The 24,170-nt window shown below is 48.4% G+C and overlaps 10 protein-coding genes across 10 annotated transcripts; 5 read left to right on the forward strand and 5 right to left on the reverse strand.

Annotated features, from left to right (window-relative positions):
• Positions 1–1,565: 1,565 nt before the first annotated feature.
• N7511_003790 (fungal specific transcription factor domain-containing protein) lies at positions 1,566–3,721 on the forward strand (the record flags this gene model as incomplete). Its single annotated transcript, XM_057126215.1, has 4 exons — positions 1,566–2,714; positions 2,757–3,027; positions 3,148–3,606; positions 3,654–3,721. The coding sequence occupies 4 exons, from the start codon at positions 1,566–1,568 to the stop codon at positions 3,719–3,721; spliced, it is 1,947 nt and encodes a 648-aa protein (XP_056985105.1).
• Positions 3,722–3,821: 100 nt separating this feature from the next.
• N7511_003791 (alpha/beta hydrolase family protein) lies at positions 3,822–5,077 on the reverse strand (the record flags this gene model as incomplete). Its single annotated transcript, XM_057126216.1, has 7 exons — positions 3,822–4,216; positions 4,262–4,318; positions 4,369–4,391; positions 4,447–4,479; positions 4,534–4,550; positions 4,813–4,976; positions 5,050–5,077. 7 exons carry the CDS (start codon positions 5,075–5,077, stop codon positions 3,822–3,824), a joined length of 717 nt encoding a protein of 238 aa, XP_056985106.1.
• Positions 5,078–5,364: 287 nt separating this feature from the next.
• Positions 5,365–7,089, forward strand: N7511_003792 (flavin-containing monooxygenase; the record flags this gene model as incomplete). The annotated part of the gene is made up of 3 exons (XM_057126217.1): positions 5,365–5,560; positions 5,612–6,039; positions 6,100–7,089. 3 exons carry the CDS (start codon positions 5,365–5,367, stop codon positions 7,087–7,089), a joined length of 1,614 nt encoding a protein of 537 aa, XP_056985107.1.
• Positions 7,090–8,386: 1,297 nt separating this feature from the next.
• On the reverse strand, positions 8,387–9,564 carry N7511_003793 (putative zinc-containing alcohol dehydrogenase; the record flags this gene model as incomplete). Its single annotated transcript, XM_057126218.1, has 3 exons — positions 8,387–8,502; positions 8,552–8,647; positions 8,703–9,564. 3 exons carry the CDS (start codon positions 9,562–9,564, stop codon positions 8,387–8,389), a joined length of 1,074 nt encoding a protein of 357 aa, XP_056985108.1.
• A 2,389-nt stretch (positions 9,565–11,953) lies between these two features.
• Positions 11,954–13,393, forward strand: N7511_003794 (putative C6 transcription factor; the record flags this gene model as incomplete). The annotated part of the gene is made up of 1 exon (XM_057126219.1): positions 11,954–13,393. The coding sequence occupies one exon, from the start codon at positions 11,954–11,956 to the stop codon at positions 13,391–13,393; it is 1,440 nt and encodes a 479-aa protein (XP_056985109.1).
• Positions 13,394–13,511: 118 nt separating this feature from the next.
• N7511_003795 (uncharacterized protein) lies at positions 13,512–14,784 on the reverse strand (the record flags this gene model as incomplete). Its single annotated transcript, XM_057126220.1, has 4 exons — positions 13,512–13,696; positions 13,752–13,998; positions 14,059–14,567; positions 14,625–14,784. 4 exons carry the CDS (start codon positions 14,782–14,784, stop codon positions 13,512–13,514), a joined length of 1,101 nt encoding a protein of 366 aa, XP_056985110.1.
• Positions 14,785–15,452: 668 nt separating this feature from the next.
• N7511_003796 (sugar porter family MFS transporter) lies at positions 15,453–17,294 on the forward strand (the record flags this gene model as incomplete). The annotated part of the gene is made up of 5 exons (XM_057126221.1): positions 15,453–15,532; positions 15,582–16,447; positions 16,495–16,610; positions 16,658–16,802; positions 16,855–17,294. The coding sequence occupies 5 exons, from the start codon at positions 15,453–15,455 to the stop codon at positions 17,292–17,294; spliced, it is 1,647 nt and encodes a 548-aa protein (XP_056985111.1).
• A 360-nt stretch (positions 17,295–17,654) lies between these two features.
• Positions 17,655–19,576, forward strand: N7511_003797 (Zn(II)2Cys6 transcription factor; the record flags this gene model as incomplete). The annotated part of the gene is made up of 4 exons (XM_057126222.1): positions 17,655–17,733; positions 17,805–17,941; positions 17,995–18,754; positions 18,810–19,576. 4 exons carry the CDS (start codon positions 17,655–17,657, stop codon positions 19,574–19,576), a joined length of 1,743 nt encoding a protein of 580 aa, XP_056985112.1.
• A 68-nt stretch (positions 19,577–19,644) lies between these two features.
• N7511_003798 (ribokinase) lies at positions 19,645–20,667 on the reverse strand (the record flags this gene model as incomplete). Its single annotated transcript, XM_057126223.1, has 1 exon — positions 19,645–20,667. One exon carries the CDS (start codon positions 20,665–20,667, stop codon positions 19,645–19,647), a length of 1,023 nt encoding a protein of 340 aa, XP_056985113.1.
• Positions 20,668–21,757: 1,090 nt separating this feature from the next.
• On the reverse strand, positions 21,758–23,695 carry N7511_003799 (GMC family oxidoreductase; the record flags this gene model as incomplete). Its single annotated transcript, XM_057126224.1, has 1 exon — positions 21,758–23,695. One exon carries the CDS (start codon positions 23,693–23,695, stop codon positions 21,758–21,760), a length of 1,938 nt encoding a protein of 645 aa, XP_056985114.1.
• Between the last annotated feature and the right edge of the window lie 475 nt (positions 23,696–24,170).

Here is a 24,170-nt window from a genome sequence, read left to right on the forward strand (position 1 = left end):
TATTTATTCAAGGATTCTGACAACCGCATGTCACTAGGAGACGTTCACTACGATCATATAGTCACCAAAAATGTGACCGTGGCTTATTGCGTGGCGGATATCTTATATTTTTCCCATTGTGATATTGCTGAAAAGAAAAGTGGATATACCAATCGTGGGTATTGAATATGGAGGAGGGATTAGGGGATTCCAGACAGGACTGGTAGTTAGAAACGCAGGAATTTTGGTTTTGCTTGCGCAAACAAGACCTTGACATACTAGGAATTGGTTTAGGAATGCATAAAAGTTGATAGTTTGAGCAAGACTTCGAATGGCTCGAGCCATCTTGAAAAGAGCGTCATTGATGCCACCACGAGATAGAAATTGGAAAATGACCAGCCTATGATGAACGCACCCGTGAATTTACGAATATTAAGCCAATTCAGCGTTCATTTCCCCGAAACACTAGCAAATTACAAGCAGCTTGCAAAGCATGAAGCACCAACCAAACTTGTACTTCGCTTTCAATCAGCAATCCAACCTGAGAGGGTACAAGATCATGTCAAGCATATTTATAATGCCTGTCAACTCTCCTTAACAGGAGAGCTACCATTTGTACGATGAAGTGCAGCGTCTAAACGCTGAATTATATAAAAGTATCAAAGAAAGGCACTACCGAAGCGACAGATGGAGAGAGAGAGAAGAGAGTATATTGGTGGGTGAGGTGCATGGACTAGAACTTGGTGTGGTGCATGGGCTAGAAGGTGGTGTTCAGGTGCGCATAATGGGTCTTGACCGAGGCTTGACTTTTCTGATTACTGAGACGGCCTCGGCCAGGACCTTCGAAGTTACTCGTATTGACAGATAGACCCGGTTCTGAATTACAAGTTCGGAGGACCGGCCTCGGCGAGGAAGGTAACAGGAATGTAATATGGGCTTCCGCGTCCGCGGCAAGCTTGATCGGGATGCTCGGAAGCCTTCACAATTATTCCCTGCCGAATTTCCCAAGCGTGCCCAAATCCCATACATAAGATAATTTCATATCTCAACAACTATACACGTCATTGTATTATGTAATATGATACTTGTCACAACAGAGCACTTGAGTGAGGAGATATCCCGTATTCCTTATTGGACAGTAGAGATCAATTGGATCCGTTGATACGAAGGCCCACGGATCGCGCTATAGAAATGTTTAGGTTATCCTTAGATTCAACTTATGCTACATTCAAAACTTATCTGGTACAATCATGGCCACGTCGGGTGAACAGAGCAGCCTGCAAACTACACGACAGGTTGTGCGTGCCTGTGTCCGATGCCGAAAACAAAAGACCCGAGTACGTATCGAAGCAGTTTTTGTTCGTTATTCCTCTGGAAAAAACTTTGTGCTTACTGATGGTTAGTGCGATGCCTTTAGGCCCTGTTCTGTCTGCGTGAAAGTTGGGTCAGCATGTCTTCACAGAGCCGTGGATAGTGATACCAAAGTCGCTCAGAACCCTTGCAGTCAATATGAGCGACCAACAAATATTCGCCAGGTTAGAGGTAGAAGAAGAGTTGAAAACCCCCAAAGCCCATTGAGTCCGGCCATGAGCAATGCTGGCAGCGAAAAGCTGACAACGGATCACAACGTGGAAAGCCTTGATTTGAGCGGACAATGCATGGATACGCGGCTATTCACCCAGACCCCCGGGCATCCTGAGCAACAGAGAGAGAGGAACATAAAGGTCTCTCCTGTTCTTCCTTGGTCCTCCCACAGACCATCTGCGGCTTCCATCTTGCGATTCCTACCACCCCGACCCGTCGCAGACTATTTAATAGCGGTCTACTTCAACACCGTTCACTGGTTCGTTGTCGTGGTTCATGAAGGTAATTTTCTTCATAATTACCGGGAAATGATAGACCTGTACGCGCGAGACGAGCGATTGATACCGAATGGAGACGAGAGCTTCACATTTGCGCTGTTGATTCTGACAATAGTGGCCATGGGAGGGCGATATACCACTGTTCATGACGCGCGCCACCGTCACTGTATGCAGCAATTTTCTCAAAGCGTCGCCCCCACGGAAGGTCCAAGTCTCATGCCATCCGATGGTCAGGAGTTTGATATCAGCGAATCGGTGTCCCGACTTTTCTCGGTAGTTCACAACAATTCGACGGACAACCTTGCATGCGGCAATATATCCACATTGCAGTCGATGCTGTTGCTCGGGAACCTGTATTTATATCATGGACACTCAAATCTGGCCTTGTCACAGTCAGCTTGCACTATCAGAATTGCATATGCGCTGGGGCTCCATAAGGAGGATTCCGAGCTGTGCTGGGCTTCGCCATATTATCAAAAAATGGATTTCATGGAGAGACGCCAGTTGAAATCGCGCCTTTTCTGGGCAGTTCACACATCAGACCGATTCCTAGCCATGTGCTATGGTTTGCCACCTCTCATCGCCGATGAAGACTGCGTCGCTGATATTCCACGTGACGATTGCGCATACCCAGAAAAAGGATCTTCTTCATTCTTAATGTTAGATGTCGACCCAGCCAGGATGTCTCCCAACTCAACAACACTTCTCACCTACCAAACACATAAATTGAAATTTTATGTCATTCTGGGACATATAGTTCAGTCACTTCACCGACCAACGACGGGCGGGCTTGGGAGTATTGGTGTTCTGCCACCGGGATTCTCAACCCCATCCATGTCAGCTCATGGCCCCCAGTCACAATCCGAACACATGGTGAACAAGGTTTGCAAATTAGACCATACTCTACGGAGCTAGTATCAAGATCTTCCGGCTATCCTTCGAATTCCCGACAAGCCACACTGCCACGACGCCGATACCGATGTCGATGTCAATGACTGTGATGGTGATGACGGTATTGTTTTTCCCGAGCACGATGACATATTCCTGGAATCAGTCCACTTACAGGAACGGCGCGCAAGAATCAAGAATTCAATATACGGAATGCAGGCCCTATTGCTGCAGGTTGCATATGATCATGCCTTGATTTTAATTCATCGACCTATTTTGACACTCACATTCAACGAATGTGAGATGCTCTCAAAAGCTACGCGATGTTGGTCAATTAGCACTTGTTGGAACGCAGCCTTGAGGATTTCGAACATTGGGTGGCACCAAATATTCAATCGAAACCAACACGCACATGCAGTGTCATTTGTCGGTGTTCACCTATTCGCCGCTGGAGTTATTCTCAGTGCTTTCGCACGTAGCAATCCACTCGGCCAGTGGGCACTGGAAGCAAAGAAAGGGCTCGGCAGGGTCATAAGAATGCAGCGCCGCTTGAAAGCCAAAGCAATAGTCTCAGCCCAGAGTCTTGATATTCTGCAGAAGCTGGCCCATGAGATTATGAAAAAGGAAGAGGAAGCAATACTCAGTGAAGAGCCCTGTTATGACCCCCTTCGAAATAGTGAATGTTACAAATCCCACACAGAAAAGCTCAACGAGTGTTCAGTGACACAGCTGCATGAGGATACGGCCTTTGAAAATCCTCAAGCTGATGATGGTAATCTCGCTTCATCTTCAGAATTCGATACCGAAGAGAAGGGGGGTGATTTACTTTACGATTCCTTTTTTGATCTGAGTAACTCTATGGCGGAGGTTGACAAGCGTAGGAGACCCTTCAACCTTTGTTAAGCTTCTACTAATTACATACAGTTTTGCTGAATGCGTGTTCTTTTCAACTATCAGACTTCGATAGCTCGTACTTCACAGACCAAGTCTGAAGTCTAGGCATTGACGGGTTTCCCGCTCAACTTTTCTCAACTTTCCCCAACTTTCCCCATTCATAACGCACCCGCCAGAGCAATATCGAGATTAAGAGAATCATATTAAAGCCTGTGCTACCCATTCCACAATCTCCTCCACCATGCGAACTGATAACCAATGCCCACTGTCATCCTGGACGACATATTTGACTTCATTCTGGTGCGCATGGGTGACAACCCAGGAAGACGTAAATTTACTCGGCACGAGAGTATCCAGAGCCCCGTTCAAGATCAGGATCTTCTTACCTGAGATTTTTGCCATCGCCCGATCACGCTCTTCACAGAGTATCTTCAGTGACCTAGGCCACTCTGTTGACCCTTCCACAATGTCGGATGGAGAAGAATATCCGAGGCGCTCTGTAAGCAAACTGGTGATATTTGGCGATCCGACAATAATGATAGCACCAGCAACAGAGGGTTCCTCAGAGAGTAGGTTCCAGGTAACATGTCCACCTAAAGAGAGTCCTGTTACGATGAACTCGGTAGGGCGAAACATACCATCAACGTAACACGGAAGGAATTTCATGACAGTTCTGATGTCGCTCGCCGTTCCATCTGCAAAATCTTGAGATTATTTTCATTTTCATAGTTCACAAGAAACATACCGATCATTGACAGCATATCTTGTCTGTAAGGCGTCAGCATCTGATCAGATCCAAATCATTGGGGAAGAGAATCCCTACCCATGTTTTGGGTTTCCACCTTTCCAGTCTTGGCTATAGTTTTTTTGGTCAATTCTGTACAAATAGGACCTTGAATTCAACGCTTACATTGCGAGCGAATCAATCTAGAGCCCAGTCAGTCTCCAGGTTCAGTGGGATATCCGTTCACGGGAAGGGAGATTTACTGCTCTAGAGCCGTGATTGCGATTATCAAAAGAGACAACAACAAGGCCTCGGTGGGAGTGATTCCGGCTTCTCATTTCAAAAAGAAGCTGGTGAGCTAATTCCTCGGCATCCCGATATGTCCTTGTACGACCGTGGATGTGAAATAATACTGTGGTGTTCTCTGCCTGTTGGGGGCATAATTCTTGAACTCCATAGAGGTACACATGAAACCCGGCTATATGGATTGTCATCTTGCTTGATTTCGGTGTGCTCGCTGGGAGTACGAAAGGTGAATTTTTCAACGCCATTGTGGGCAAGATACAGAATGGAATAGGCGAATGGTGTTTGTGGCAGAAAGATGGAAATTGTTCGGGTCTTCTGTGATTCTGGAGATGGGGACAGTTATGTAGCGCTATGGAAATATGAACTAACTGCTGAAAGCGGTCCGAGGTTGCATACCCTGGCCACGCCGCTCTGGAGACGTCATTTGCGTCTCGGCTCGGAGGACCGTGGCTTACTCGGCTCCTATTGATGCAGGTCCAAAGGCCGGAGCTCCGGATGGTAGAACTGACTCGGAGCTCCGTCCACGAGGATATTAGAGATCCAATGCCGTTCAAAGGTCCGTCTATTTAAGTAGCGAGAAATAACAGCTATATCGTTCAGTCCTTACCAATATCATTCTTAGATATCACGACTAGAGGTACAACTACAGCTCCTTTCCGCCTTTCTTGTGCGAGAAGTACTCTCTGCTAACATCCATCAAAGAACAACAAGATGACTATTTCTATCGAAGACACCGTTGACTATGGACGCCCCATGAAGGTCATCGTCATTGGCGCTGGTATTTCGGGTATCCTTGCCTCCATCCGATTCCCGCGTCGGATTCCAAACCTCGATCTCGTCGTCTATGAGAAGAACTCGGAGGTTGGTGGAACTTGGTTTGAAAACCATTATCCCGGTGCTGCATGCGGTGAGTACCTTACCCAACCCGGGAATATAAGCATGGACTAATCTTTGGTAGATATTCCCGCTCATGTTTACCAAGCTACATTCGAGCCGAACCCGAACTGGTCCAAATTTTATGCTTCCAGTCAAGAAATTCTCCGGTATTGGAAGGGCATTGTTGCAAAGTACGACGTGGAAAAGTATATGAAGCTGAGTCACAAAGTCATTGAGGCTCGGTTCAACGACGCTGAATCGAAGTGGCATGTTAAGATTGAAAACTGCCTTACCGGAGCCGTGATCGAGGACACATGTGATGTTCTCTACGGATGTCTCGGCGCTCTGAATGATTGGAAATGGCCGGAGATTCCAGGTCTATCCAGCTTTAAGGGCAAGCTTGTCCACAGTGCTGCATGGGATGATAATATGAATGTGGAGGGCCTTTCCGTTGCAGTAATTGGCCTTGGTTCTAGCGCCATTCAAATCGTGCCCGCTCTTCAGTCTAAGGTCAAGCATCTTGATAATTATGCCCGTGGTCAAACTTGAATTCTCCCCCCAATGGCTGAGGGAGAAGTACGGAAACACACCGACACCGAGTCCAATTTCCAATTCACGCAGGAGGAGATTGAAGAATTCAACAAGCATCCCGAGACTCTCCTAGAGTATCGCAAAAGACTCGACAGCGAGGTTTCAACGATGACAAAGTTCCTTCTACGTGGCGAGCTTTCTGATCGGGCTACTGCCGACTTCACTAAGCATATGACCGAAAAGCTGGCAAAGATGCCTGAGATCCTCAAGAGCATCATCCCATCCTTTGCCCCAGGCTGCAGACGTATTACACCTGGACCAGGCTTCCTTGAGGCTGTCACCAAGCACAACGTATCTTTTATTTCGCAGCCAATTTCGAAGGTCACCGAAGACGGAATTGTCACCGTGGATGGCAATCTGCGCAAGGTAGATGTCATCATCTGTGCCACCGGATTTGACACGTCGTTTTCCGGACGATTCCCAATTTATGGGAGTGGCAACCTAGACCTCAGCGCCAAGTGGAAAGAATACCCCGAAACGTACCTCAGCATGAGCACCCACGGGGTTCCCAACTACTTCGTTGCCCATGGTCCAAATTCGGGTGTTGGGGCGGGATCCATCGTGATTGTGCTCGAACGCACCTGTGATTATGTTTCTGCGGTTATTGCTAAGATGCAAAAAGATCGCATAGCGACTATACAGCCCCGCCAGGTCTCCTGCGACATTTTCAAAGCTTCTTGTGAAGAATTCTTCAAGAAAACGGTGTTTTCCATGTCCTGCCGATCATGGTACAAACGCGGCGCCGAGGATGGTCCAGTCACTGCCCTCTGGCCCGGATCCTCCCTCCATTTTGCCAAGGTCCTAGAGACGCCGCGGTTCGAAGACTATGAATACACATACGTTAGTGAACAAATAAGTCCTTGGATGGGCAATGGGTTCACCATGGCCGAGCTAGATTCCTCGGTTTCGGCATCAGACTATCTTAACCCGGAAAACATCGACTATCCTTCGGTCCCGTACAAGGCTTAAGGTGGCTGGAGGACATTTCAACCCTCTGTGAGTCAGAGAGCTGTCAGTAGCGAAAGTTCCTTTGGGCATACCTTTGTCGAGATGGTCACATGAGGTCGTGTGACTAGGATAGACTAGAGCCAGCATATAAGTTAGATGAAGGAGGAAGCTTCTCTTCCTCTCTTCTTTCCCTTTTCCTCTTTTTTCTTCCCCAATATCACTACGTCAACTATTGCGCCTTCTTTTCTCTGCCTCTATCCCAAGCTCAAGCATTTTGCATCAAGGTCACTGCGCCGTATAATCAATGCAAGACAGGGAAGACAGGTGGATATGGGGCACATCCGCCATTGGTTCGCACTAGCTGCCTGTCCATTCCTAGTTAGGCATCACCAAAGCTCCCGGGAGTTGATTTCGCTTACTCAATGCAGCATTTTTGGTAGTTATTCAGACGCGTACTTGTTTTATTGGCTACAAGAGACTTTAGAATGATATTTACCATCATCACCCGCGTTTTAACTTATGTTTACAGCTTGTGCAAATTCCCCGATAAACCATCCGAGATTTCTCTAGTTTAGCCATAAGCTTTTCCAATAGACCTTCGAGCTTAAGAACTCATTAACGATTGTCGAAATTGAATTCCTCTTACTTGCCTACTTTGTTTTTGCTTGCCCTCTTTTACTTTTGGTGGTCAAGATGTTTTTAATAAGATGGTTCCAACCTTTTAGCGTATAAGGGAAAATAAGCTAACCTGTGCTCCTTATGCCCACAATTTGAAAAAGAACGCTTAAAATGGCGTCGAAGGTAGCCGTTTTCGGCGCTCAATTTTCCGTCACCTAGCGTTGTGATGTAATCTTGGGTAACAATGCAAAACATATCTGTGGATTGGAAATAATGACGGGCACTTGTTTTGCTTTAATCAAAATGGGCTTCATTAGGACATGCCTGATTTTCTTTTTCTTGTACTAGCCTTCTGAAAATCGCTTCAATTATCCAAGCCTGTGCTTGATTACAAAATGCATTTAATAGATTCCACTTCTGTCTGATTGACTAAATTTGGATGACTTCCACGGGCTCAAGCAAGCAAGGTTGGTAAGAGCTATCAATTGTTCTTTTATCTGGATGAAGAGTTTCTATTCTAGAAGTTGGGACTCGTCGTAAGTGAACAGCTTCAGGACTTGATCTAACCTGAGGAGAATAAGTGGAGCGTTAGGAACCTCAGTGGAACATTTTGCAAAGTATATTATTCTCCCGACAAATGTCAAAACATTGTACTGAGCTAATGAAGTTCTGCAATGAGTACCACCAGAGCTTTCAAAAACTACGAATGGCCATTCGTAACAGCTTCAGGCATGCTAACTACCACCTTTAGGGCGCCGTGCTTAGATGATGCCTCGAATGCTTCGTAGGCGTTGTGAATATCATCAAATCCAAAGTCTAGACACCGATTAGCATCCTGAAAGGCAAAGAATTCTGGAAGGCGCACTATGTGAAACAAGGAAATGAGGATCGATGCCACCGGCCTCTACCATCTTGAGTAGATCTGGAGTAGTGACAGCATCAATAAGCCGAGTCCTCAAGCCTAGGAGAAAAGGTCAGATATGATCAACCTGCCAAAGCGTAGAGAAGAGGTGTACAAATATTGCGATTCCACAACTTTTCCAAGTGCAGTTGACACGACTCGCCAAAGACTCCCAAACTAGCTATGGTTCCTCCAGCGCCTACCAGAGCTTGTGCAGTTTCAAAAGAATCAGGCGTTCCCACTGCTTCAATAACCACATCGAACCCTCGCTCATTTGTCGCAGCTAGCGCTGAAGACGTCACAGCATCAAGTCCATCGAGCATACTGAATGTATGATCGGCACCCATAGACTTGGCTGTCTCAAGCCTGGGAGCACCTCTCCCAATCACCGCCGTCATTGACGGGCCGAACAAGTTCTTTGCCATCTGGAGTATCATCAAACCAATAGGACCTGTTCCTACGATTGCGACAGTGGAACCAGGCTTAATATCTCCATTCAGGATTCCACATTCATAAGAAGTAGGAACCGTATCAGACAGAGTAACAGCAACCTTTCGATCGATGCTCTCCGGTAGCGCATGCAAGGAGAATGGGGCATGAGGAATTCTGACGTACTCGGCTTGCGTGCCGTCAATCTTATTTCCGAGAATCCATCCACCAGATTCACATTGGGATGGCATCTTCCTGCGGCAGTAATGACAAGTTCCGCAGCTTGTGATGCAAGAGATGAGCACCATTTGACCGACAGTAAAGTTTCTGACAGCAGGGCCTAGAGATTCAATGAAGCCAACTCCCTCATGGCCGAGGATGCGACCCGGAGTGCATGACGGAACGTGGCCTTGCAGAATGTGCAGATCTGTTCCACAGATGGTAGTATGAACAACCTTGATGATAGCGTCGGTTGGTTCCAAAATGACTGGCTTTGGGCGGTCTTCGACTGTGATCCTGGTTTCACCGGAGTAGATAACAGCTTTCATCTTCACGGAGTCTTGAGTATCACGATTTGATTAGAAATGATTGAGGCCAAACTAGATATATCGGACAGCAAAATGCAAAAGTGACACTTCGCAGGCTCCCGTATTTATAGCACGCTCGTCTACTACAAAACAAAAAAGACTCAAGCCTAGTCAAGCTGAGAGACAAACTTAGGGAAAGGCAAGCGAGCAAGAATCATCCACAATTTTGCAGGGGCTCTCACAACAGCTGGCAATTATTTACTGGCAGATAGCAACATTCGTGCATGAGAGACTATAGACTAACTATGTACCTTCATGGGTTAATTGAGGTGTTGATAGCCGAAGAACTTTTGTGGACTGAAATGTGAGAACATTTTGTGGGAATCTATGCACGTTAGTAGTTAGCGCTCAGAAAGGAATTTGAATATGGACAGGCAATCAAAGTCATGTTAGCATACGGCTGGGGGGAAAATTTCCCACATTATATTTTAATGGTCAAGTTAAATATTCTGTTAGATAGCTTTGATGACTTCTAGTGAACTCGAGATACAGAGCCCTGGTCCTCCTGTTTCTGACAGAAGTACGAAACTAGTCAAGCGACCAGACCCTGCTGTATGGTTCCTGCACCTCCACCTCTGAATGGCCTGTGTGGCTGGCTGGACTTGAGACAGTACAGATTACTGTACACTTCCTCCGCCACCTCCTATTGGTCCAATCATGAGAGACTGAACCAAAAGAGACATCACTCACCAATTACTCCACCCCACCCTACGTGATTCAGCCAAGACCTGATTTGGAAATTCGAACACCGATACGGGTTCTTGTTGAAAATAAATCTACCTGGAAATACAGTCGCTGTCAGCTCATCTGTGGATAAATTAACAATACTGAAACAAAAGGTCTCCGGATCTCATATACCGCAATCAACGTTGCTTGACGCAGATGACTCTGGTTCGTTAATGCCTGGTGGTATTATCAACATCAGCTTTGGACCGAGAAAAAGACTTTTCGGCCACTTCTTCACAAAACCCCAGTTTTGTACATGTCTTTCTAGACTTCCCTGTCCGATATTTGGAGAACACCACCCATAAAGATGGGCAAATAGATAAACATCTTGTGCCTCTGCGTCAAAGTAGCCCGGTAGCGCTGGTGTTGAGCGAGGTACTGCTGACGCCACACCAAACGAAAAGCAAACTTATCTCCACTTTTTGTTGGCCTTGTAAATTGACCAATCTCTGCTTCTGGTCTTCCAGTGTACGGTCGCGATGCACTTCAGAGGTATATCATATCTGAATCAACCATTGCATAGTAGGGACTCCGAAAGGTCAAGTTGACGGTTTTAGCTACCTCCTCTCTTTTCCTGATTTACTATTTCTGTTGCAGGATTTGATGAATAAATAGTCGAAAGACGCTTCTTTAGAATTTAAATTTTGCGATCTCAGTCACGCTATCTGAAGCAAGGCTTCATCCAGGGCTCACATCTCGCCCCCAGTCTAGTACATCAGTACACTATCGCGATTGACTCAAAACTTCCGTGCCCTGTATCCATTCCAAACCTGGAGGGCTGGCATAAATGACTTATTCACAAGACATTGTCAACTAGTGTAGATTTTTCATGTAGTAGAGACTTCTATTTTAAAATGACTCTATCTTGTAAAGGAGTGCTCTACTATTGCCTTCCACTCGGAGTTTATCTTAAAGCTAGACTACACTCTAATCCAGCAATAGGCATTTCCTTATATTGGACGTTATTCTTTACGCTGCTTTCTATTAAATTGTAATTTTTTTTTTTTTTTTTTTTTGATGTCTTTCTGATATCTTTCTCGATGCAGTTTTCGACTATTCGGGCTACTAGGGGCCATAGGCTGCGAGGAGCTCAACTTGTTCACGAGAAAGTCGGAAGCAGAGACTAGAACCTAGAAGACACCTTCATCTTTGATCACTTACAACTAAAAAAATCTTCCGGTGCTCAAAAGTACTTCCTCAGAATCCCTCCATCTTCTCATGGTCCCGGAGTCGGCTGCTTTGTCCATTTTCATAGATGATAAAGAGTTGCATATTTGGATTCCATCATGCTGGCCAAACTGCACATTGACCTGCAGTCTATCAATTGAAACATCATTCGTAATAATTCAGCAAGTTAGAGAGTCGAAAGTGCGACAGGGATCTTCATTCATCGCACCAATCAGAAATATGGTGGATTATTCCCCAACGTATGGTCACATCAATTACTCATGTGTTCAAAAAGTCAAAGGCTGCAGATATAGTTTTGAAATATATTCATGAATCGATCTCGTCTCTAAAGATGGATCCGTGACTAAGTAGGGCAACGGGTCCACGGGATCAGGAAATTCTTCGGCGCCACTCCACCTTCTTCTTCTTTTACCCCAGATCCCCCGGATTCCACAAAATGGAAGAACCAACGCCAATATTAGAAGCACGGATATCTGATACCTTCACCCCAATTGAAGAAGACTTTTTATCTCCGGGCACATTTTCCAGCGCCGATGAATATGCCGCGAACCCCAGATTCCTGGAACTACAGGAAGAACTCCGTGGCGTCCTCTTCTCAGCTGTAGCAAGTCTCGAGCCATCAAATTATACCCCAATTCCACAGCCAAGTGAGCCACAGGGCACACGTCAAAGCCTAGATTTCACCCGAGTGATCTCAATCCCCAAAATCCGTCTAATCTTCTACCTCAAAAACTGGATCACAGAATGTGCCCCATACCTCGACAAATTCGATGAAGCCCGCCATTTCGGTGTGCATATCCCAATCCTAGCACAGGGCTCTCCAGCTCTTTTCTATGCCATACTAGCATTCTCAGCCCGCCAAACAGAGCGAAAAGCCTGCCTCGACAAAGCATACGACAGCCTCGAACTTTACCAAGAATCAATTCGTCTCCTAGCTCCATGCCTGCAAGCAAAAGATCCAAATGTTCTCGTGACAGTCTGCATTCTAGCAGTTATGGAACTAATGTCCGTCAGCCCCCGCGACTGGCGCCGTCACGTAGAGGGCTGTGCAGCCCTCTTCGAATCCTTCAACGTAACCGGCCTTTCAGGCGGCCACCTCCAAGCGGTATTTTGGTGCTACGCCCGCATGGAACTATGCGGCGCGATCATTTCCAACGGTGCAGAAAGCACAGTCCTCCCATTAGACAAATGGGTGCCTGCAGTCCTGGCCAACAGCGCCGAGGAAAAAGAAACTCGCATCCGCGATCTCTTCTGTGAACAGGGCCATGCCTCACCGGACATGCACGCTAACTGGGCTGTCTATCTCTGTGCCAAAACATGCGATTTGTCCAGTCGACGTACGCGCTTCCTCGAATTGGGCGAGATATCCTCCGATCCACGTCCTTTCCCCGAACAATGGAAACGCCTTTGGGATGAATTGCACTACTGGCTTGACCAGCGCCCGCCGGCAATGTTGCCCATAAAAACAACTGGTATGGGATCTGGTCAGATCTTTCCGGAAATTTTATTTGCGCATTGGGCTGCCATCTCGGGGAATCAGTTATACCACGCGGCTTGTATAATGATGCTTGACATGAGGCCTGTAGAGCGCGGCTCTGGTCCTGGGGCAGCGTCCAAGCCGTATTTCTCGGCAATTTGGCATGCAAGACGGGTATGTGGGATTTCGTTAACGAATCCCCACAGCGGGAATTTGATCAATGCTATTCAGCCACTTTACATTGCGGGTAAGCTGCTCAGTCATCGCAGTGAGCATGTCGAGGTTGCGAAATTGTTTAAGATAATCGAAAGGACGACTGGTTGGGGGGCTTTGTGGCGACTGAGAGATCTTGAGAGGGCATGGGGATATGAGACTGGGGAAATTCTGAGTGTTATCTAGAACGGATATGATATAAATGTATTCTCATGATTATTTGATCTAAGCGTCATTTTATATCTAATATGTCCGAGACACAGGACAAGTTTCAAGACTCGACATTGTATCAATATTCAATCCCTTATTTCAAATCAGCGCAAGACTTGGGATATTGCAAAGCATGCTTGATCCGCTGGATAAGTCTATCGGCATCAATCTCAAAGACGTAGTTCACCTCGCGGATCCCTTTAGGCGCAAGAGCCTTTTGGTAAACGTGAATATTTCCATAATTGGGGCTTCCATAAGAAATATCAACGTCCAAGAAGACTAAAGTTGTTTAGTTTCACGATGCGATGTCAATGAGGTGTAGTTCTTGACATACCTGAAGTCTGATTGACGGAAATAGTGGGATCGACCATTAATGCAGCAGCTGTTTCATCCCAGAAAGGGAACGAGAGATCATAGTATTTATCGAAGAGCTCGCTGTAGGGGTTAGGCACGGAAAGAACCTCCTTCTTAAACTCCTCCGTGGGGAAGACCTGATTGGCCACGTTGCCAGCGATGGTAATGTTAGGGAAATCAGCAGTCAAAGCGATCTTTGATGCTTCGGGGTCGATCATCAAGTTGATCTATAGTAAGTCAGCGAATGATCAAGCCAGCAGCCCTGGAGGGTATGGAACGATTCTCACGTCAGATTGATAATCAGCCAGCATAATACTCCCCGTCGCCTCAAGCATATTTAAATCAACATAGCCACCCATAATGACCAGATCCTTAGCTAGCGACGCAAATGTCGGATCCATACGAACTGCCAACGCGATGTTCGTCAATGCTCCAGCTGAGTAGATAGATACCTGCCCGGGATACTTGTGGACCATCTCGACCATAAAGTTCGCCGCAGATGTCGAGTTCTCTGGTCGTCCTTTGGGGAAACCCTCTTTGAACGCTTCCTTGACTATACGATTGGGATCTCCAGAGGTAGGGTCATTGCCCTCAGCCTCGAGGGTCTTGTTCTCTGGCGCAAAGGCACCTTCCCAGGGCAGCTTGCCATGAATCGCTTCCCATGCTTGGAAGCGCAGTGGGGTGTTGATGAGTGGCCATGTTGCGCCTGCATAGACAGGGATGCAGCTCAAGTTTCCTGCTTCTAATGTTGCTACGGCGTGAAGGGCGCCTTGAGGCTGCCAGCTATTTGCCGTGTCTGTATTGTGGTGGTCTTAGTGGTGGTTTGTTATTGTCAAGGTTGAAATATACTCACCCGAGGCCAGGCCCAGAATTTCGACATCACCGTCTAGGGCAATTAGGTACGGGACAAATCCCGCTGTATACCAATCATTATCCATGATGGCATAGTGTTTATCCGCCTGAGCTGCAAGCCCAGTCGTCACCAAGGAGAGTAGCGCAGTTGACCAATGCATGTTCACTTTGGAGGGGGTATGCTTGCCGAATGGAGATAGTTTCGTGTATTTTCAATTACAATAGACATCTACTATCAACCTTTTATACTGAACATCGCCACGGCCCCAGCTTTCCCCGATAGTGCGGCCCATTCCGAAGGGAAATGCTTAGACGATCTCAGGTTCCCCAGTGTTGATCTGCTTGGACTTGGCCAAATTGGCGAGATGAAGGCTCTGATTTCCCTAATTGAACACAACCCCACACTTTTCAAAGCTAGATAACAGGGCCAAGTGAGACAATTCATGTGAAGCCAGCGTGGGCTCAGCCGTGCAGGCTCTGTGGAGCCGAGATTTCCACTCTTTTCCGTGTGAGAGGCCGATATTAGCCGAATCGGGGGTTCGTAGGCTCTGAACCGCCCTTTTAGGTTTAGCATTCGGGATCTCTCCACGTTTTGCCTCCACAAAAATGGTTGGGGTTCCGGGGGATTTGGAACTCACAGCGAGTCGGGACGCCGAGATGAGTTTTTGTTACTCACGTGGCGCCACTTTGACCTAACTTTCTGTCAGTCTCCTGTAGGTGCAACTTCAATGCGAAAAAAGTGAGTATATATGGGGCCCCATCTCCCCCGTATTTTCACTTCCCCACGTTTGAGATTGAGATTCCGAGAGACTTGACTCAGTTGCCTATCATGGAGGTCATCGCGAAAAAGTCCATGTGGCAGTCCATTTTTGAGAACCCTAAAGTCCTCTTCATTGCTTTCTTCGCATCGTGAGTGCACACCAAACAATTTCACGACGAATGACACTAACGTCCCCAGATTTGGTGGTTTCGAATATGGTTACCAACAAGGTGTTCTCGGTCAATCCCTTGTGATGACCCGTTTCACAGAGAACTTCCCCACAGTTGTCGCTTCATCAACAGCAACAGGATGGCTCACCTCTGTCCTCCAATTGGGCGGTATTGTCGGCTCCCTCTCAGCCGGTATTCTGGGAGAGATCTACTCACGCAAGTATACCATGTTCTTCGCCTGTTGCTGGGTCATCCTCGGCAGCTACCTGTACGTCGGTGCGACAGCCGGCAACCCATCGCTTCTCTACGCAGGCCGATTCTTCACAGGTCTGGGTGTCGGCTTGTTCAGCGGTGTCGGCCCTCTCTACAATGCCGAACTGGCAGCTCCTGAGATGCGCGGTCTGCTTGTCTCTTTCTACCAATTCGCGACTATCCTCGGAATTATGATTTCCTTCTGGGTCGGATATGGAAGTAACAACATCGGCGGGACGGGCGCGACTCAGTCTGATCTGGCATGGCGCTTGCCTTCTATTATTCAGGGTATTCCTGCTGTCGCATTGGCCTGTGGAATCTGGTTCATGCCGTTTTCGCCCCGCTGGCTTGTGAAGAAGGGTCGCGACCAGGAGGCTCAGGAGACTCTTGCGTGGATGCGCAAGCTTCCAGTTGAGCATGAGCTGGTTCAGGTCGAATACCTTGAGATTAAGGCTGAGTCTGTCTTTGAGGAGCGCGCGTTTGCAAAGGCCTCGCCTAAGCTTGCCGACAGTGAGAAGAAGAGTGTTCTCATGAATCAGATTGCACAGTACGCCAATTGCTTCCGCACTATGGATAACTTCAAGCGTGTCTGTACTGCTTGGTTGGTGATGTTCTTCCAGCAGTGGAGTGGTATTGATGCTAGTGAGTTGTTTGCTCTGACATGGTCGTTTTTTTCTAACCAGTTCCAGTCATCTACTACGCGTCCAATGTATTTGTTAGTCTCGGTCTGACAGGTGGTACTATTGCTCTACTGGCAACTGGTGTCACTGGTGTCGTCTTCATCGTTAGCACAGTCCCCGGAATGGTAAGTCAACAATCTCAATATTATAGATCATTCTCTAACAATACCAGTTGGTCATTGATAAAATCGGTCGGAAGCCCATGCTTCTTGGTGGATCCATTGTCATGTTCTGCAGCATGGTGATTGTCGGTGTAATCGTGGCCAAATTCCAGCACGACTGGCCAGGCCATGTTGCCGCCGGTTGGACCGCAGTCGGTAAGTCAACTCCAATCCAGCGATTTTCACACAATTTTTAACAGTCTCACAGCTCTCATCTGGCTCTACATTGCCGGTTTCGGCGCAACCTGGGGCCCAGTCTCCTGGACCCTCGTCTCAGAAATCTTCCCCTTGTCAATCCGTGCCAAGGGAGCCTCGATCGGCGCCTCCAGTAACTGGATCAACAACTTTGCGATCGCCTTCTTTGTGCCTCCAATGCTCCAAGCCTGGGAATGGGGTACATACATCTTCTTCGCCGGCTTCCTCCTTGTCGGCATTGCCTGGGTCTGGTTCTTCCTGCCTGAAACTAAAGGCGCATCCCTGGAAGAAATGGATCGCGTTTTCAAGAGTAACGCTGGCGAGGCAGACGCAGAGCTCCTTCGCGAAGCTCAGCGCGATGTTGGCCTAACCGATTTCCTTGCTCGCATGGGATCAGCAACTGGCCGCGATCTGGAGAAGATGGAAGGATCGCAGTATATTGAGAAGCTTTAGGACAAAGCTTGTAATGAACGGGAAATTGCTATACCAGTAATTAGCATAGCTTAAGTGATACCAAAATGCAGTTAATGAATGACGTCGCACTTCAACCTCACCTTCCATCTTCACCATAGTGTCCACATATAGTTAAATCAACCCACATCATAAATCTCGGAACATCGGATCTCATCTCCATAAACTCCGCTGGCCCAACCCCAGAGAAAAGGCCTCAGATCGTCAACCGCATATAAATCCCCACTCTCGGCTCGACTCTCCCCATTGGTGGCGCCCGCCAAAAACCAGCGGCCGTCTCCGGATCAAGAACCGCGGAGCCTCCACTGTCTTTTTTCTCTCTCAGTCGATGGAGACCTCAAAATGCCCAGGAAACCCACGCCGGCAGCCAAGCAGCGCGTGCGGACGGGCTGTTTGACGTGTCGCAGGCGCAGGAGAAAATGTACGTGTCACGTGCTTGGTCGTTCCCGTGACGGGATTTGGCGGTATTCGATACTGACAAGATTGATTCAGGTGATGAGCAGAAGCCTAGATGTGCTAATTGTGAGGTGAAAGGCTTTTCCTGTAAATACGGAGGTGATTTGGCGTTTGTGTCGTCGAGAGCTGGTCCACATGGGTCAGGGATTGGGCAAGGGTATAGCTCTATCACGGTTTGTGTTTCTATATTTCGGTCATGGGTTGGGATCTTACTGATCCGGTATAGTTTGTTGACGACTCGCCTCTTGCAGCTGGGCAAAAAGATAAATCCAAGGAGCCGCAGAATCCCCTGGATGAGACTCAGGGCAACGCTGACTTCACCGATGGTCTGCAGTCATCTGCTGGGAGCCATGATGACACGGGCGACCATCGAGTGTTGGACTTTCAACCTATTTTGTCGGATAACGTGCCAGGCGTTGGTTTCTCGGGGCGTCCGATTCCTTTTGTTGAAAGACGAAACACACCAGATGCCCGCTTCTTGACCAGTCCCCCTTATTTTGGACATGCCAGTCCTGTTGCTACTGCTCAAACAGTCGAACGTCAGACGCTTCTTGTCGGTGGAAACCAAGAAACTGATCTGCTGCGCCATTTTCGGTATCATGTTGGTCCGTGGATTGACACGGGAGATCCTGAGCTCCCATTTGGGCTTCAGGTGTTGCTGCTTTCGCGAACAAATCGGGCTTTACAAGCTGCGGTTCTCTCACTCTCTGCTGGACAGAGGCTGCTCCTGCCACTGGCAACTAGCGAGGACGCCGAAAGTAGTCGTCGGTTCCGGAAGGAGGCACAGGAAAGCCTCGCAGTTGAGTCCAATTTGGCTAGATATGCCGGGCAAACGCTTTTGATGCTTCAAGATGTTCTACCTGCTGGGCCACAACAGTGGAGAAGAATTCTCATGTATAGTATAGAACAGGGTTGTGATTTCTCTTCGCAGTCTCTTCTAGGAGAAGAAGTTGGAGAGGCATTGTTCTGGCTTTACTTTCGGCTCGGTATGTGAAAGACTAGTTTCCAGTATTCATCTTACTTACAATGTGTTTCTTATAGATATTGCAAGCTGCATTACCTCTGCAATACCACCTCTCATCCCTTTCAGATCACTGCTGCGGCGCGACGGCACATTAATTCAACATTCACAAACTCAAATCGAGCCCCAAACCGTCAACGGTGTATACAAAAATATTTTATGTTTACTCGGACATTGCTTGGCTCTGATGTATGGTGGCCCCGACATCCCGCCCCGGCAAGCGACATCCCCAGGACTCGCATTCCCTTCACTGCGACAATCACAATTCCTCTCCGAATGGACTTTTCTATGGACAGACTGCCAAAAATGGTACAACGAGCGACCGGTAGACGTCCAACAGATTGTGGATATTCGTGGTGGAGAAGCTGATCAAATTGACCCTGATCACAACTCGTCTTTCCCGATTCTTATCTATACGACGCCAATGGCGCTGGTCGCTAATGCTGCCTATCATATCACATCTCTACTACTGTTGACACACAAACCACGGCTTCTGAAATCTCTTCCAGGGCCTAGGTGCTACACCTCGCATATCTGGCATGCACAGTCGATAGCTGGGATCGCAGCAAGCAACGATTCTCCGGAGCAGTGGGACCCGATTTTGGTTGCCAGTCTTCTCACCATTGCCCGTGACATGACACATGAGTCGCAACAAACTGTTTTGTTAGAGCGATTAGCCAGGATAACTGCTACGACAGGGATGAAGCTGGACCAGGAGACCGAAGCCCTACAAGCAACGTGGAACATGGCGCGATACGAGGAGGAATTCGATGAAAGTGACATATGATCTCATAACTATACCCTGCCAACGCAACTTAACGTTAATTCTATTTACACAATGTTCCCCTTCTCACTTCACATCATATCATAAGCAAACGGAATACTTTGCATCGCACCCCGGCTCTGTACACACATGGCGGCGGCAGCATTAGCCGCTGAGACAGCTTTTTCAATCTCTTCAAACTCATCCAACCCCTTCCCAGTAGCAAGGAAACGTGCCACAGCAGCCGAGAAATACCCAACAAAGGTATCACCCGCCGCAGTGGTATCAACGACCTTGGCAACTCTCACACCAGCAACAGTCCCACACTTCCCGTTCTTAGTAGAGAAATAAACGCCCTTCGCACCAAGCGTGACAAGAACAATCTCAACCCCAGCAACTTCGTGAAACTTGCCCGCAAACTCAGCAGGATCAAATCGATCTTCATCAATGACAACATCGCCGTGAACAGGGAGCCCAGCAATCGACCTCGCCATCTGCACAACCTCGGTCTCATTCATAATCAAAACAGCCGTACCACGCAACGCAGACAACGGGACACCCTCAGGGAATACAGGCGCCGGGTTAAACACAACCTTCGCCTCTCCCTTGGCATTAAAATACTCCAACAGACCCACGGTCGTGTCTCGCGGGATCTCGCCCTGCAAAATGACAACCTCGGACTTTTTCATCGCACGAACAATCTCATCCACATCGCCCATCAACCCAGCATGGTTAGCACCAGGAACAACAAGAATCCGATTCTCGCCGCTCCCTTCTTCGACAATGATACTCGCAGATCCGGTCTGCGCGATCGCAGATTGTTCAATGGATGCCGTGTCAACCCCTGATTTCTCCAGCGCTGGCTGGAGGAGCGTGGAGTAGTATGGATCGTTGGCGCCAACGCCTCCAATCATGCTGACGGTCACATCTTGTTTCTCGTTTGATGTGAATGAGGCGCGGCCGGCTGCTACGGCTTGATTGCCGCCTTTCCCGCCTGCTAGGACGCTCAATGAGGTTGCTGTGAGAGTTTCGCCCGGTCCAGGGCAGCGAGGAGTTGCTGTTACGAAGTCGATGTTTAAGGATCCGACTATAGTGATGTGTGGATTTGGTTGCATTTTGGATTTGAGGTGTTGTTTGCTGTTGTGTTGAATGTTGAAGTTGCAATTTGAAATTTGCTGGTGGGGCTTTTATGTTTTGGTTGCGTGTTTATCGGAGTACTTGCGTTTCTTGTTTGCTTTGGAGATTGAGGGTGAAAGAAGAATTGAGAGTTAACGGCATGAAAGAATTCAATGCCGACCTTGAGTTTTTCGGCATCTTGCCTAGTCGGGATGTTCTATACTTGCCGATGTTCTCGATTGGGAAGAGTGTAGGCTCTGTACCTCCCAAGGGGGTTAGCGTCTCCCAACCCCACGCCAAATGCGGTTTAGAGCGGGGAATTGCGCCAATATCGCCCTCGTGGTGCATCACGCGGTTTTCGACTTTAAACACTCCTCGGATGGCAAAAGAGATTTTTAAGATACACCGCGCTAAAAAATGACTTGCTCGCTGCAGCGTTACTTGTGATCGAAATTTGAGTGTCCCGTGGCTCTGCTGGAATCCATACTTCAATATTACAAGGGAGGACATCGCGGATGGCTTTGACTCGGTGGGTGTCATTAACAGGGTTATCGCCAACCTTGAGCTACATTGCCTTCGATCCCTTGTCGCGCTCTGCATGAGAATTTTGAACACCGGTTTTGGGTTTTACAATTCTAATGACTGAGAAACATGGTGACTCGTTAGTCAAACATCAGACAAGTAAAGTTGAGGTGGGCAAATTCGTCACTTTGTCTAAACTATCCCAGTAGGCCACATCGAGGACTGCCTTAGCCGCCATCCCAAACATTATGGCGCGGTCAATGATTGCATTGATCATTGCCGGTGAGCAAGGGTCAAGGCCTAGAAACTTATAGGTAAACCGCCTAATTAACCAGTACGAGATGCGCTTTGTGACGACTTGGTACAATAATAGTCGCAATCTACCGCGAAAAAGCATTGGAAATGGTAGTAAGTAATAAAGAAAGATTATATACAAGATCTATTGGCTTTCTAGAAAGAGTGTGGTATTATAAAAGTACATGAAATCGCTCCATATTGAACAGGAACCATATATGAACGAAGAACCGCACCAGTCCGGCTTCACATTAATGACCACTTCGGCATGACTTAAGAGCTAGCCTCGAGCTCAGCAAGAATCTCATCAGCAGCCTTCTCGGCAACCATGTAAGTGGACACAGCCGTGAAAGTACCAGGGATTCTGGGGTAGACGGAGGCATCAACGACACGGAGGCCAGAGACACCACGGACGCGGAACTTGGAGTCCAAGACAGCCATGGGATCGTCATCAGCGCCAATAGGGCAGGTGCAAGAGGCGTGGTGACCCCAGGCGCCATCCTTGACGTATTGCTCAACGTCTTCCTTGGACTGGACGTCAGCACCGGGAAGGACCTCGGTGATGTTGACGAGCTGGCGGTCGAAGGCGTCACGAGCGAGCTCGATGGCTTCGTAAAGGGCAGTGAGATCGGCAGCGTAGTCGCCGACACCGGTGTCGAAGTAGTTGAAGGTGATCTTGGGCATGTCGAGGGGATCGGCGGACTGGAGGGCGACGGTACCGGCGGTGTTGCGGGGGTGGGCTTTGAGAATGGCCCAGGTGAACCAGTCGTGCTCGTCTGTGGCGTTGATGCTGTAGTCGGGGAAGTAACCGCGGAAGTTGACGGGTCCTCCGAAGCAGAAGATGTCGAAGTCATCGTCGGTGGTGGTACTCTTGTACAGCATGGTGGCGGCGAGACCGGGCGAGGAGTAGATACCGCGGTCACCGAGGATAGGGGACTCCCAGTCGTTGATGCAGGGGTCGGCCTGGTCGCGAATGCTGAAGGTACACTTGTCCAGACAGGAGAAGTCTTTCTCGATCTTGCCTTGCACGGAGATCTCGTAGTGGTCCTGGAGGTTGGTGCCGACACCGGGGAGATCACTGACAACATCGATACCGAACTTCTTGAGTTCATCGGCGGGACCGACACCACTCAGCTTAAGGAGCTGGGGAGAGTTGTACACTCCACCGGAGACGATAACCTCACGAGAAGCAGTAGCAGAACCGGGGACACCAGCGAGAGCAGACTTGGACATAGGGCTGGCCTTGTAAAGGTGCTCACCGTCGAGGAACTCAACACCAGTGGCACGGGGTGTCTCGCTGTCATCAAAGGTCACCTTGGTGACGTGAGTGTTGAGACGGACATCGAGAGGGTACTTCTTGGTGCCATTGGTGTTCTTAGCATCCCGAACAGCAATGATGAACTCACGAGCACCGTTGCGGTGAGCATCATCAGTCGAGATAGGGATCTGGTAGTATCCAGGCTCAGTGTCGCGGGTCTTGGAATCAGCATTTGCATCGCCAGCCAGCAGAGTGCCAATGTTCATGATGTTGTCAGTCAAGTTACCGAGAGCGAAAGCACCACCGGTGAGCATGCTCAACAGCTGAGGGTCCTCCAAGACAATGCTGAGGGGAGCTGTCTCGGTTGATAGCCAGCCATCGTAGCCGTGGCCCTCGACGCCAGGAAGCAAGTAGTTGTTGTTCTCGAGCTTAGTGTAGTACTTGCGCATGTTGTCAGGTGTCCAAGAGCTATCGCCAGTGAGTTTCTCGATGAACTCGAAGTCAGATTGGTGGGGGTAGACTGCAATCAAGGCGTTGTGGGCAGTACATCCACCAAGGGTACCAGTCCGAGGGTAGAGTGTTCCCTTCAAGGTAGAGCCCTCTGGGGGGTTGAGGCCGGTGTAGATGCTGCCGTCGGGTGTGTCGTAGCTCGCCTTCCAATCACGAGCTTGACGCTCGTCATCCTCGTAGTGGTGTGCGAAGAAGTTCCAGGAGAGCTTCTCATCCTCGGAGGCTCTGGCTGAGTACGCAGGGATGGTATAGTTGTAGTTCTCACCCTGATCGTCACCAGACTCGAGGAGAAGGGTCTTGTGGCCGGCCAAAGCAAGACGGGCAGCGAGAGGACCACCACCAGCACCGGATCCAACGACGACATACTCATAACCGGTGATGTTAACGGCCTTGGCCACGCCAGCCGTGGCGACCAGCGCGCCAAACAAATGGGAAAGAATCATGATGATAAAGAGTGACTAGGGGTGAATTGACGATCTCTATGCAGGGATTTCCTCGTTGTTTTAATACCAAGAGCTATTTCCCCTGGAATCGAATAACTCGTATGCCACTGTAGATCTAAACAAGAGCCGTTGAAGAATTGCCGCGGCCCTGTCTAGCTCGTGGAGATCTACAGCAAATATACCCACAATCAGCCTGAGACAGCATAAAAACTCTGGAACTAAGACGTTTACAGTGGAAATTCCCGAACGATCTTCACAACTTAACATTCCAACTCCACAACGTTGAGCTGCCATCCCTGCCGATCCCCAAAGGGCTCCACATGCCTCGGGGGTTTCTCCTTTTAGCCCATTTTTCTCTTTCGTTAAGCCGCTGTGGAGTATTCAGGGGATTCTCACTGCCGGCGCGGAAGAACCGGAGGCTCTGTTCTCCGTTCACCGTCTGTTTATGGGTCTTGGATTCGTGTATGGTAGCTAG

This window comes from Penicillium nucicola, assembly GCF_028828085.1.
Source record: "Penicillium nucicola strain IBT 29836 chromosome Unknown utg000003l, whole genome shotgun sequence".
Taxonomy (NCBI): Eukaryota; Fungi; Ascomycota; class Eurotiomycetes; order Eurotiales; family Aspergillaceae; genus Penicillium; species Penicillium nucicola.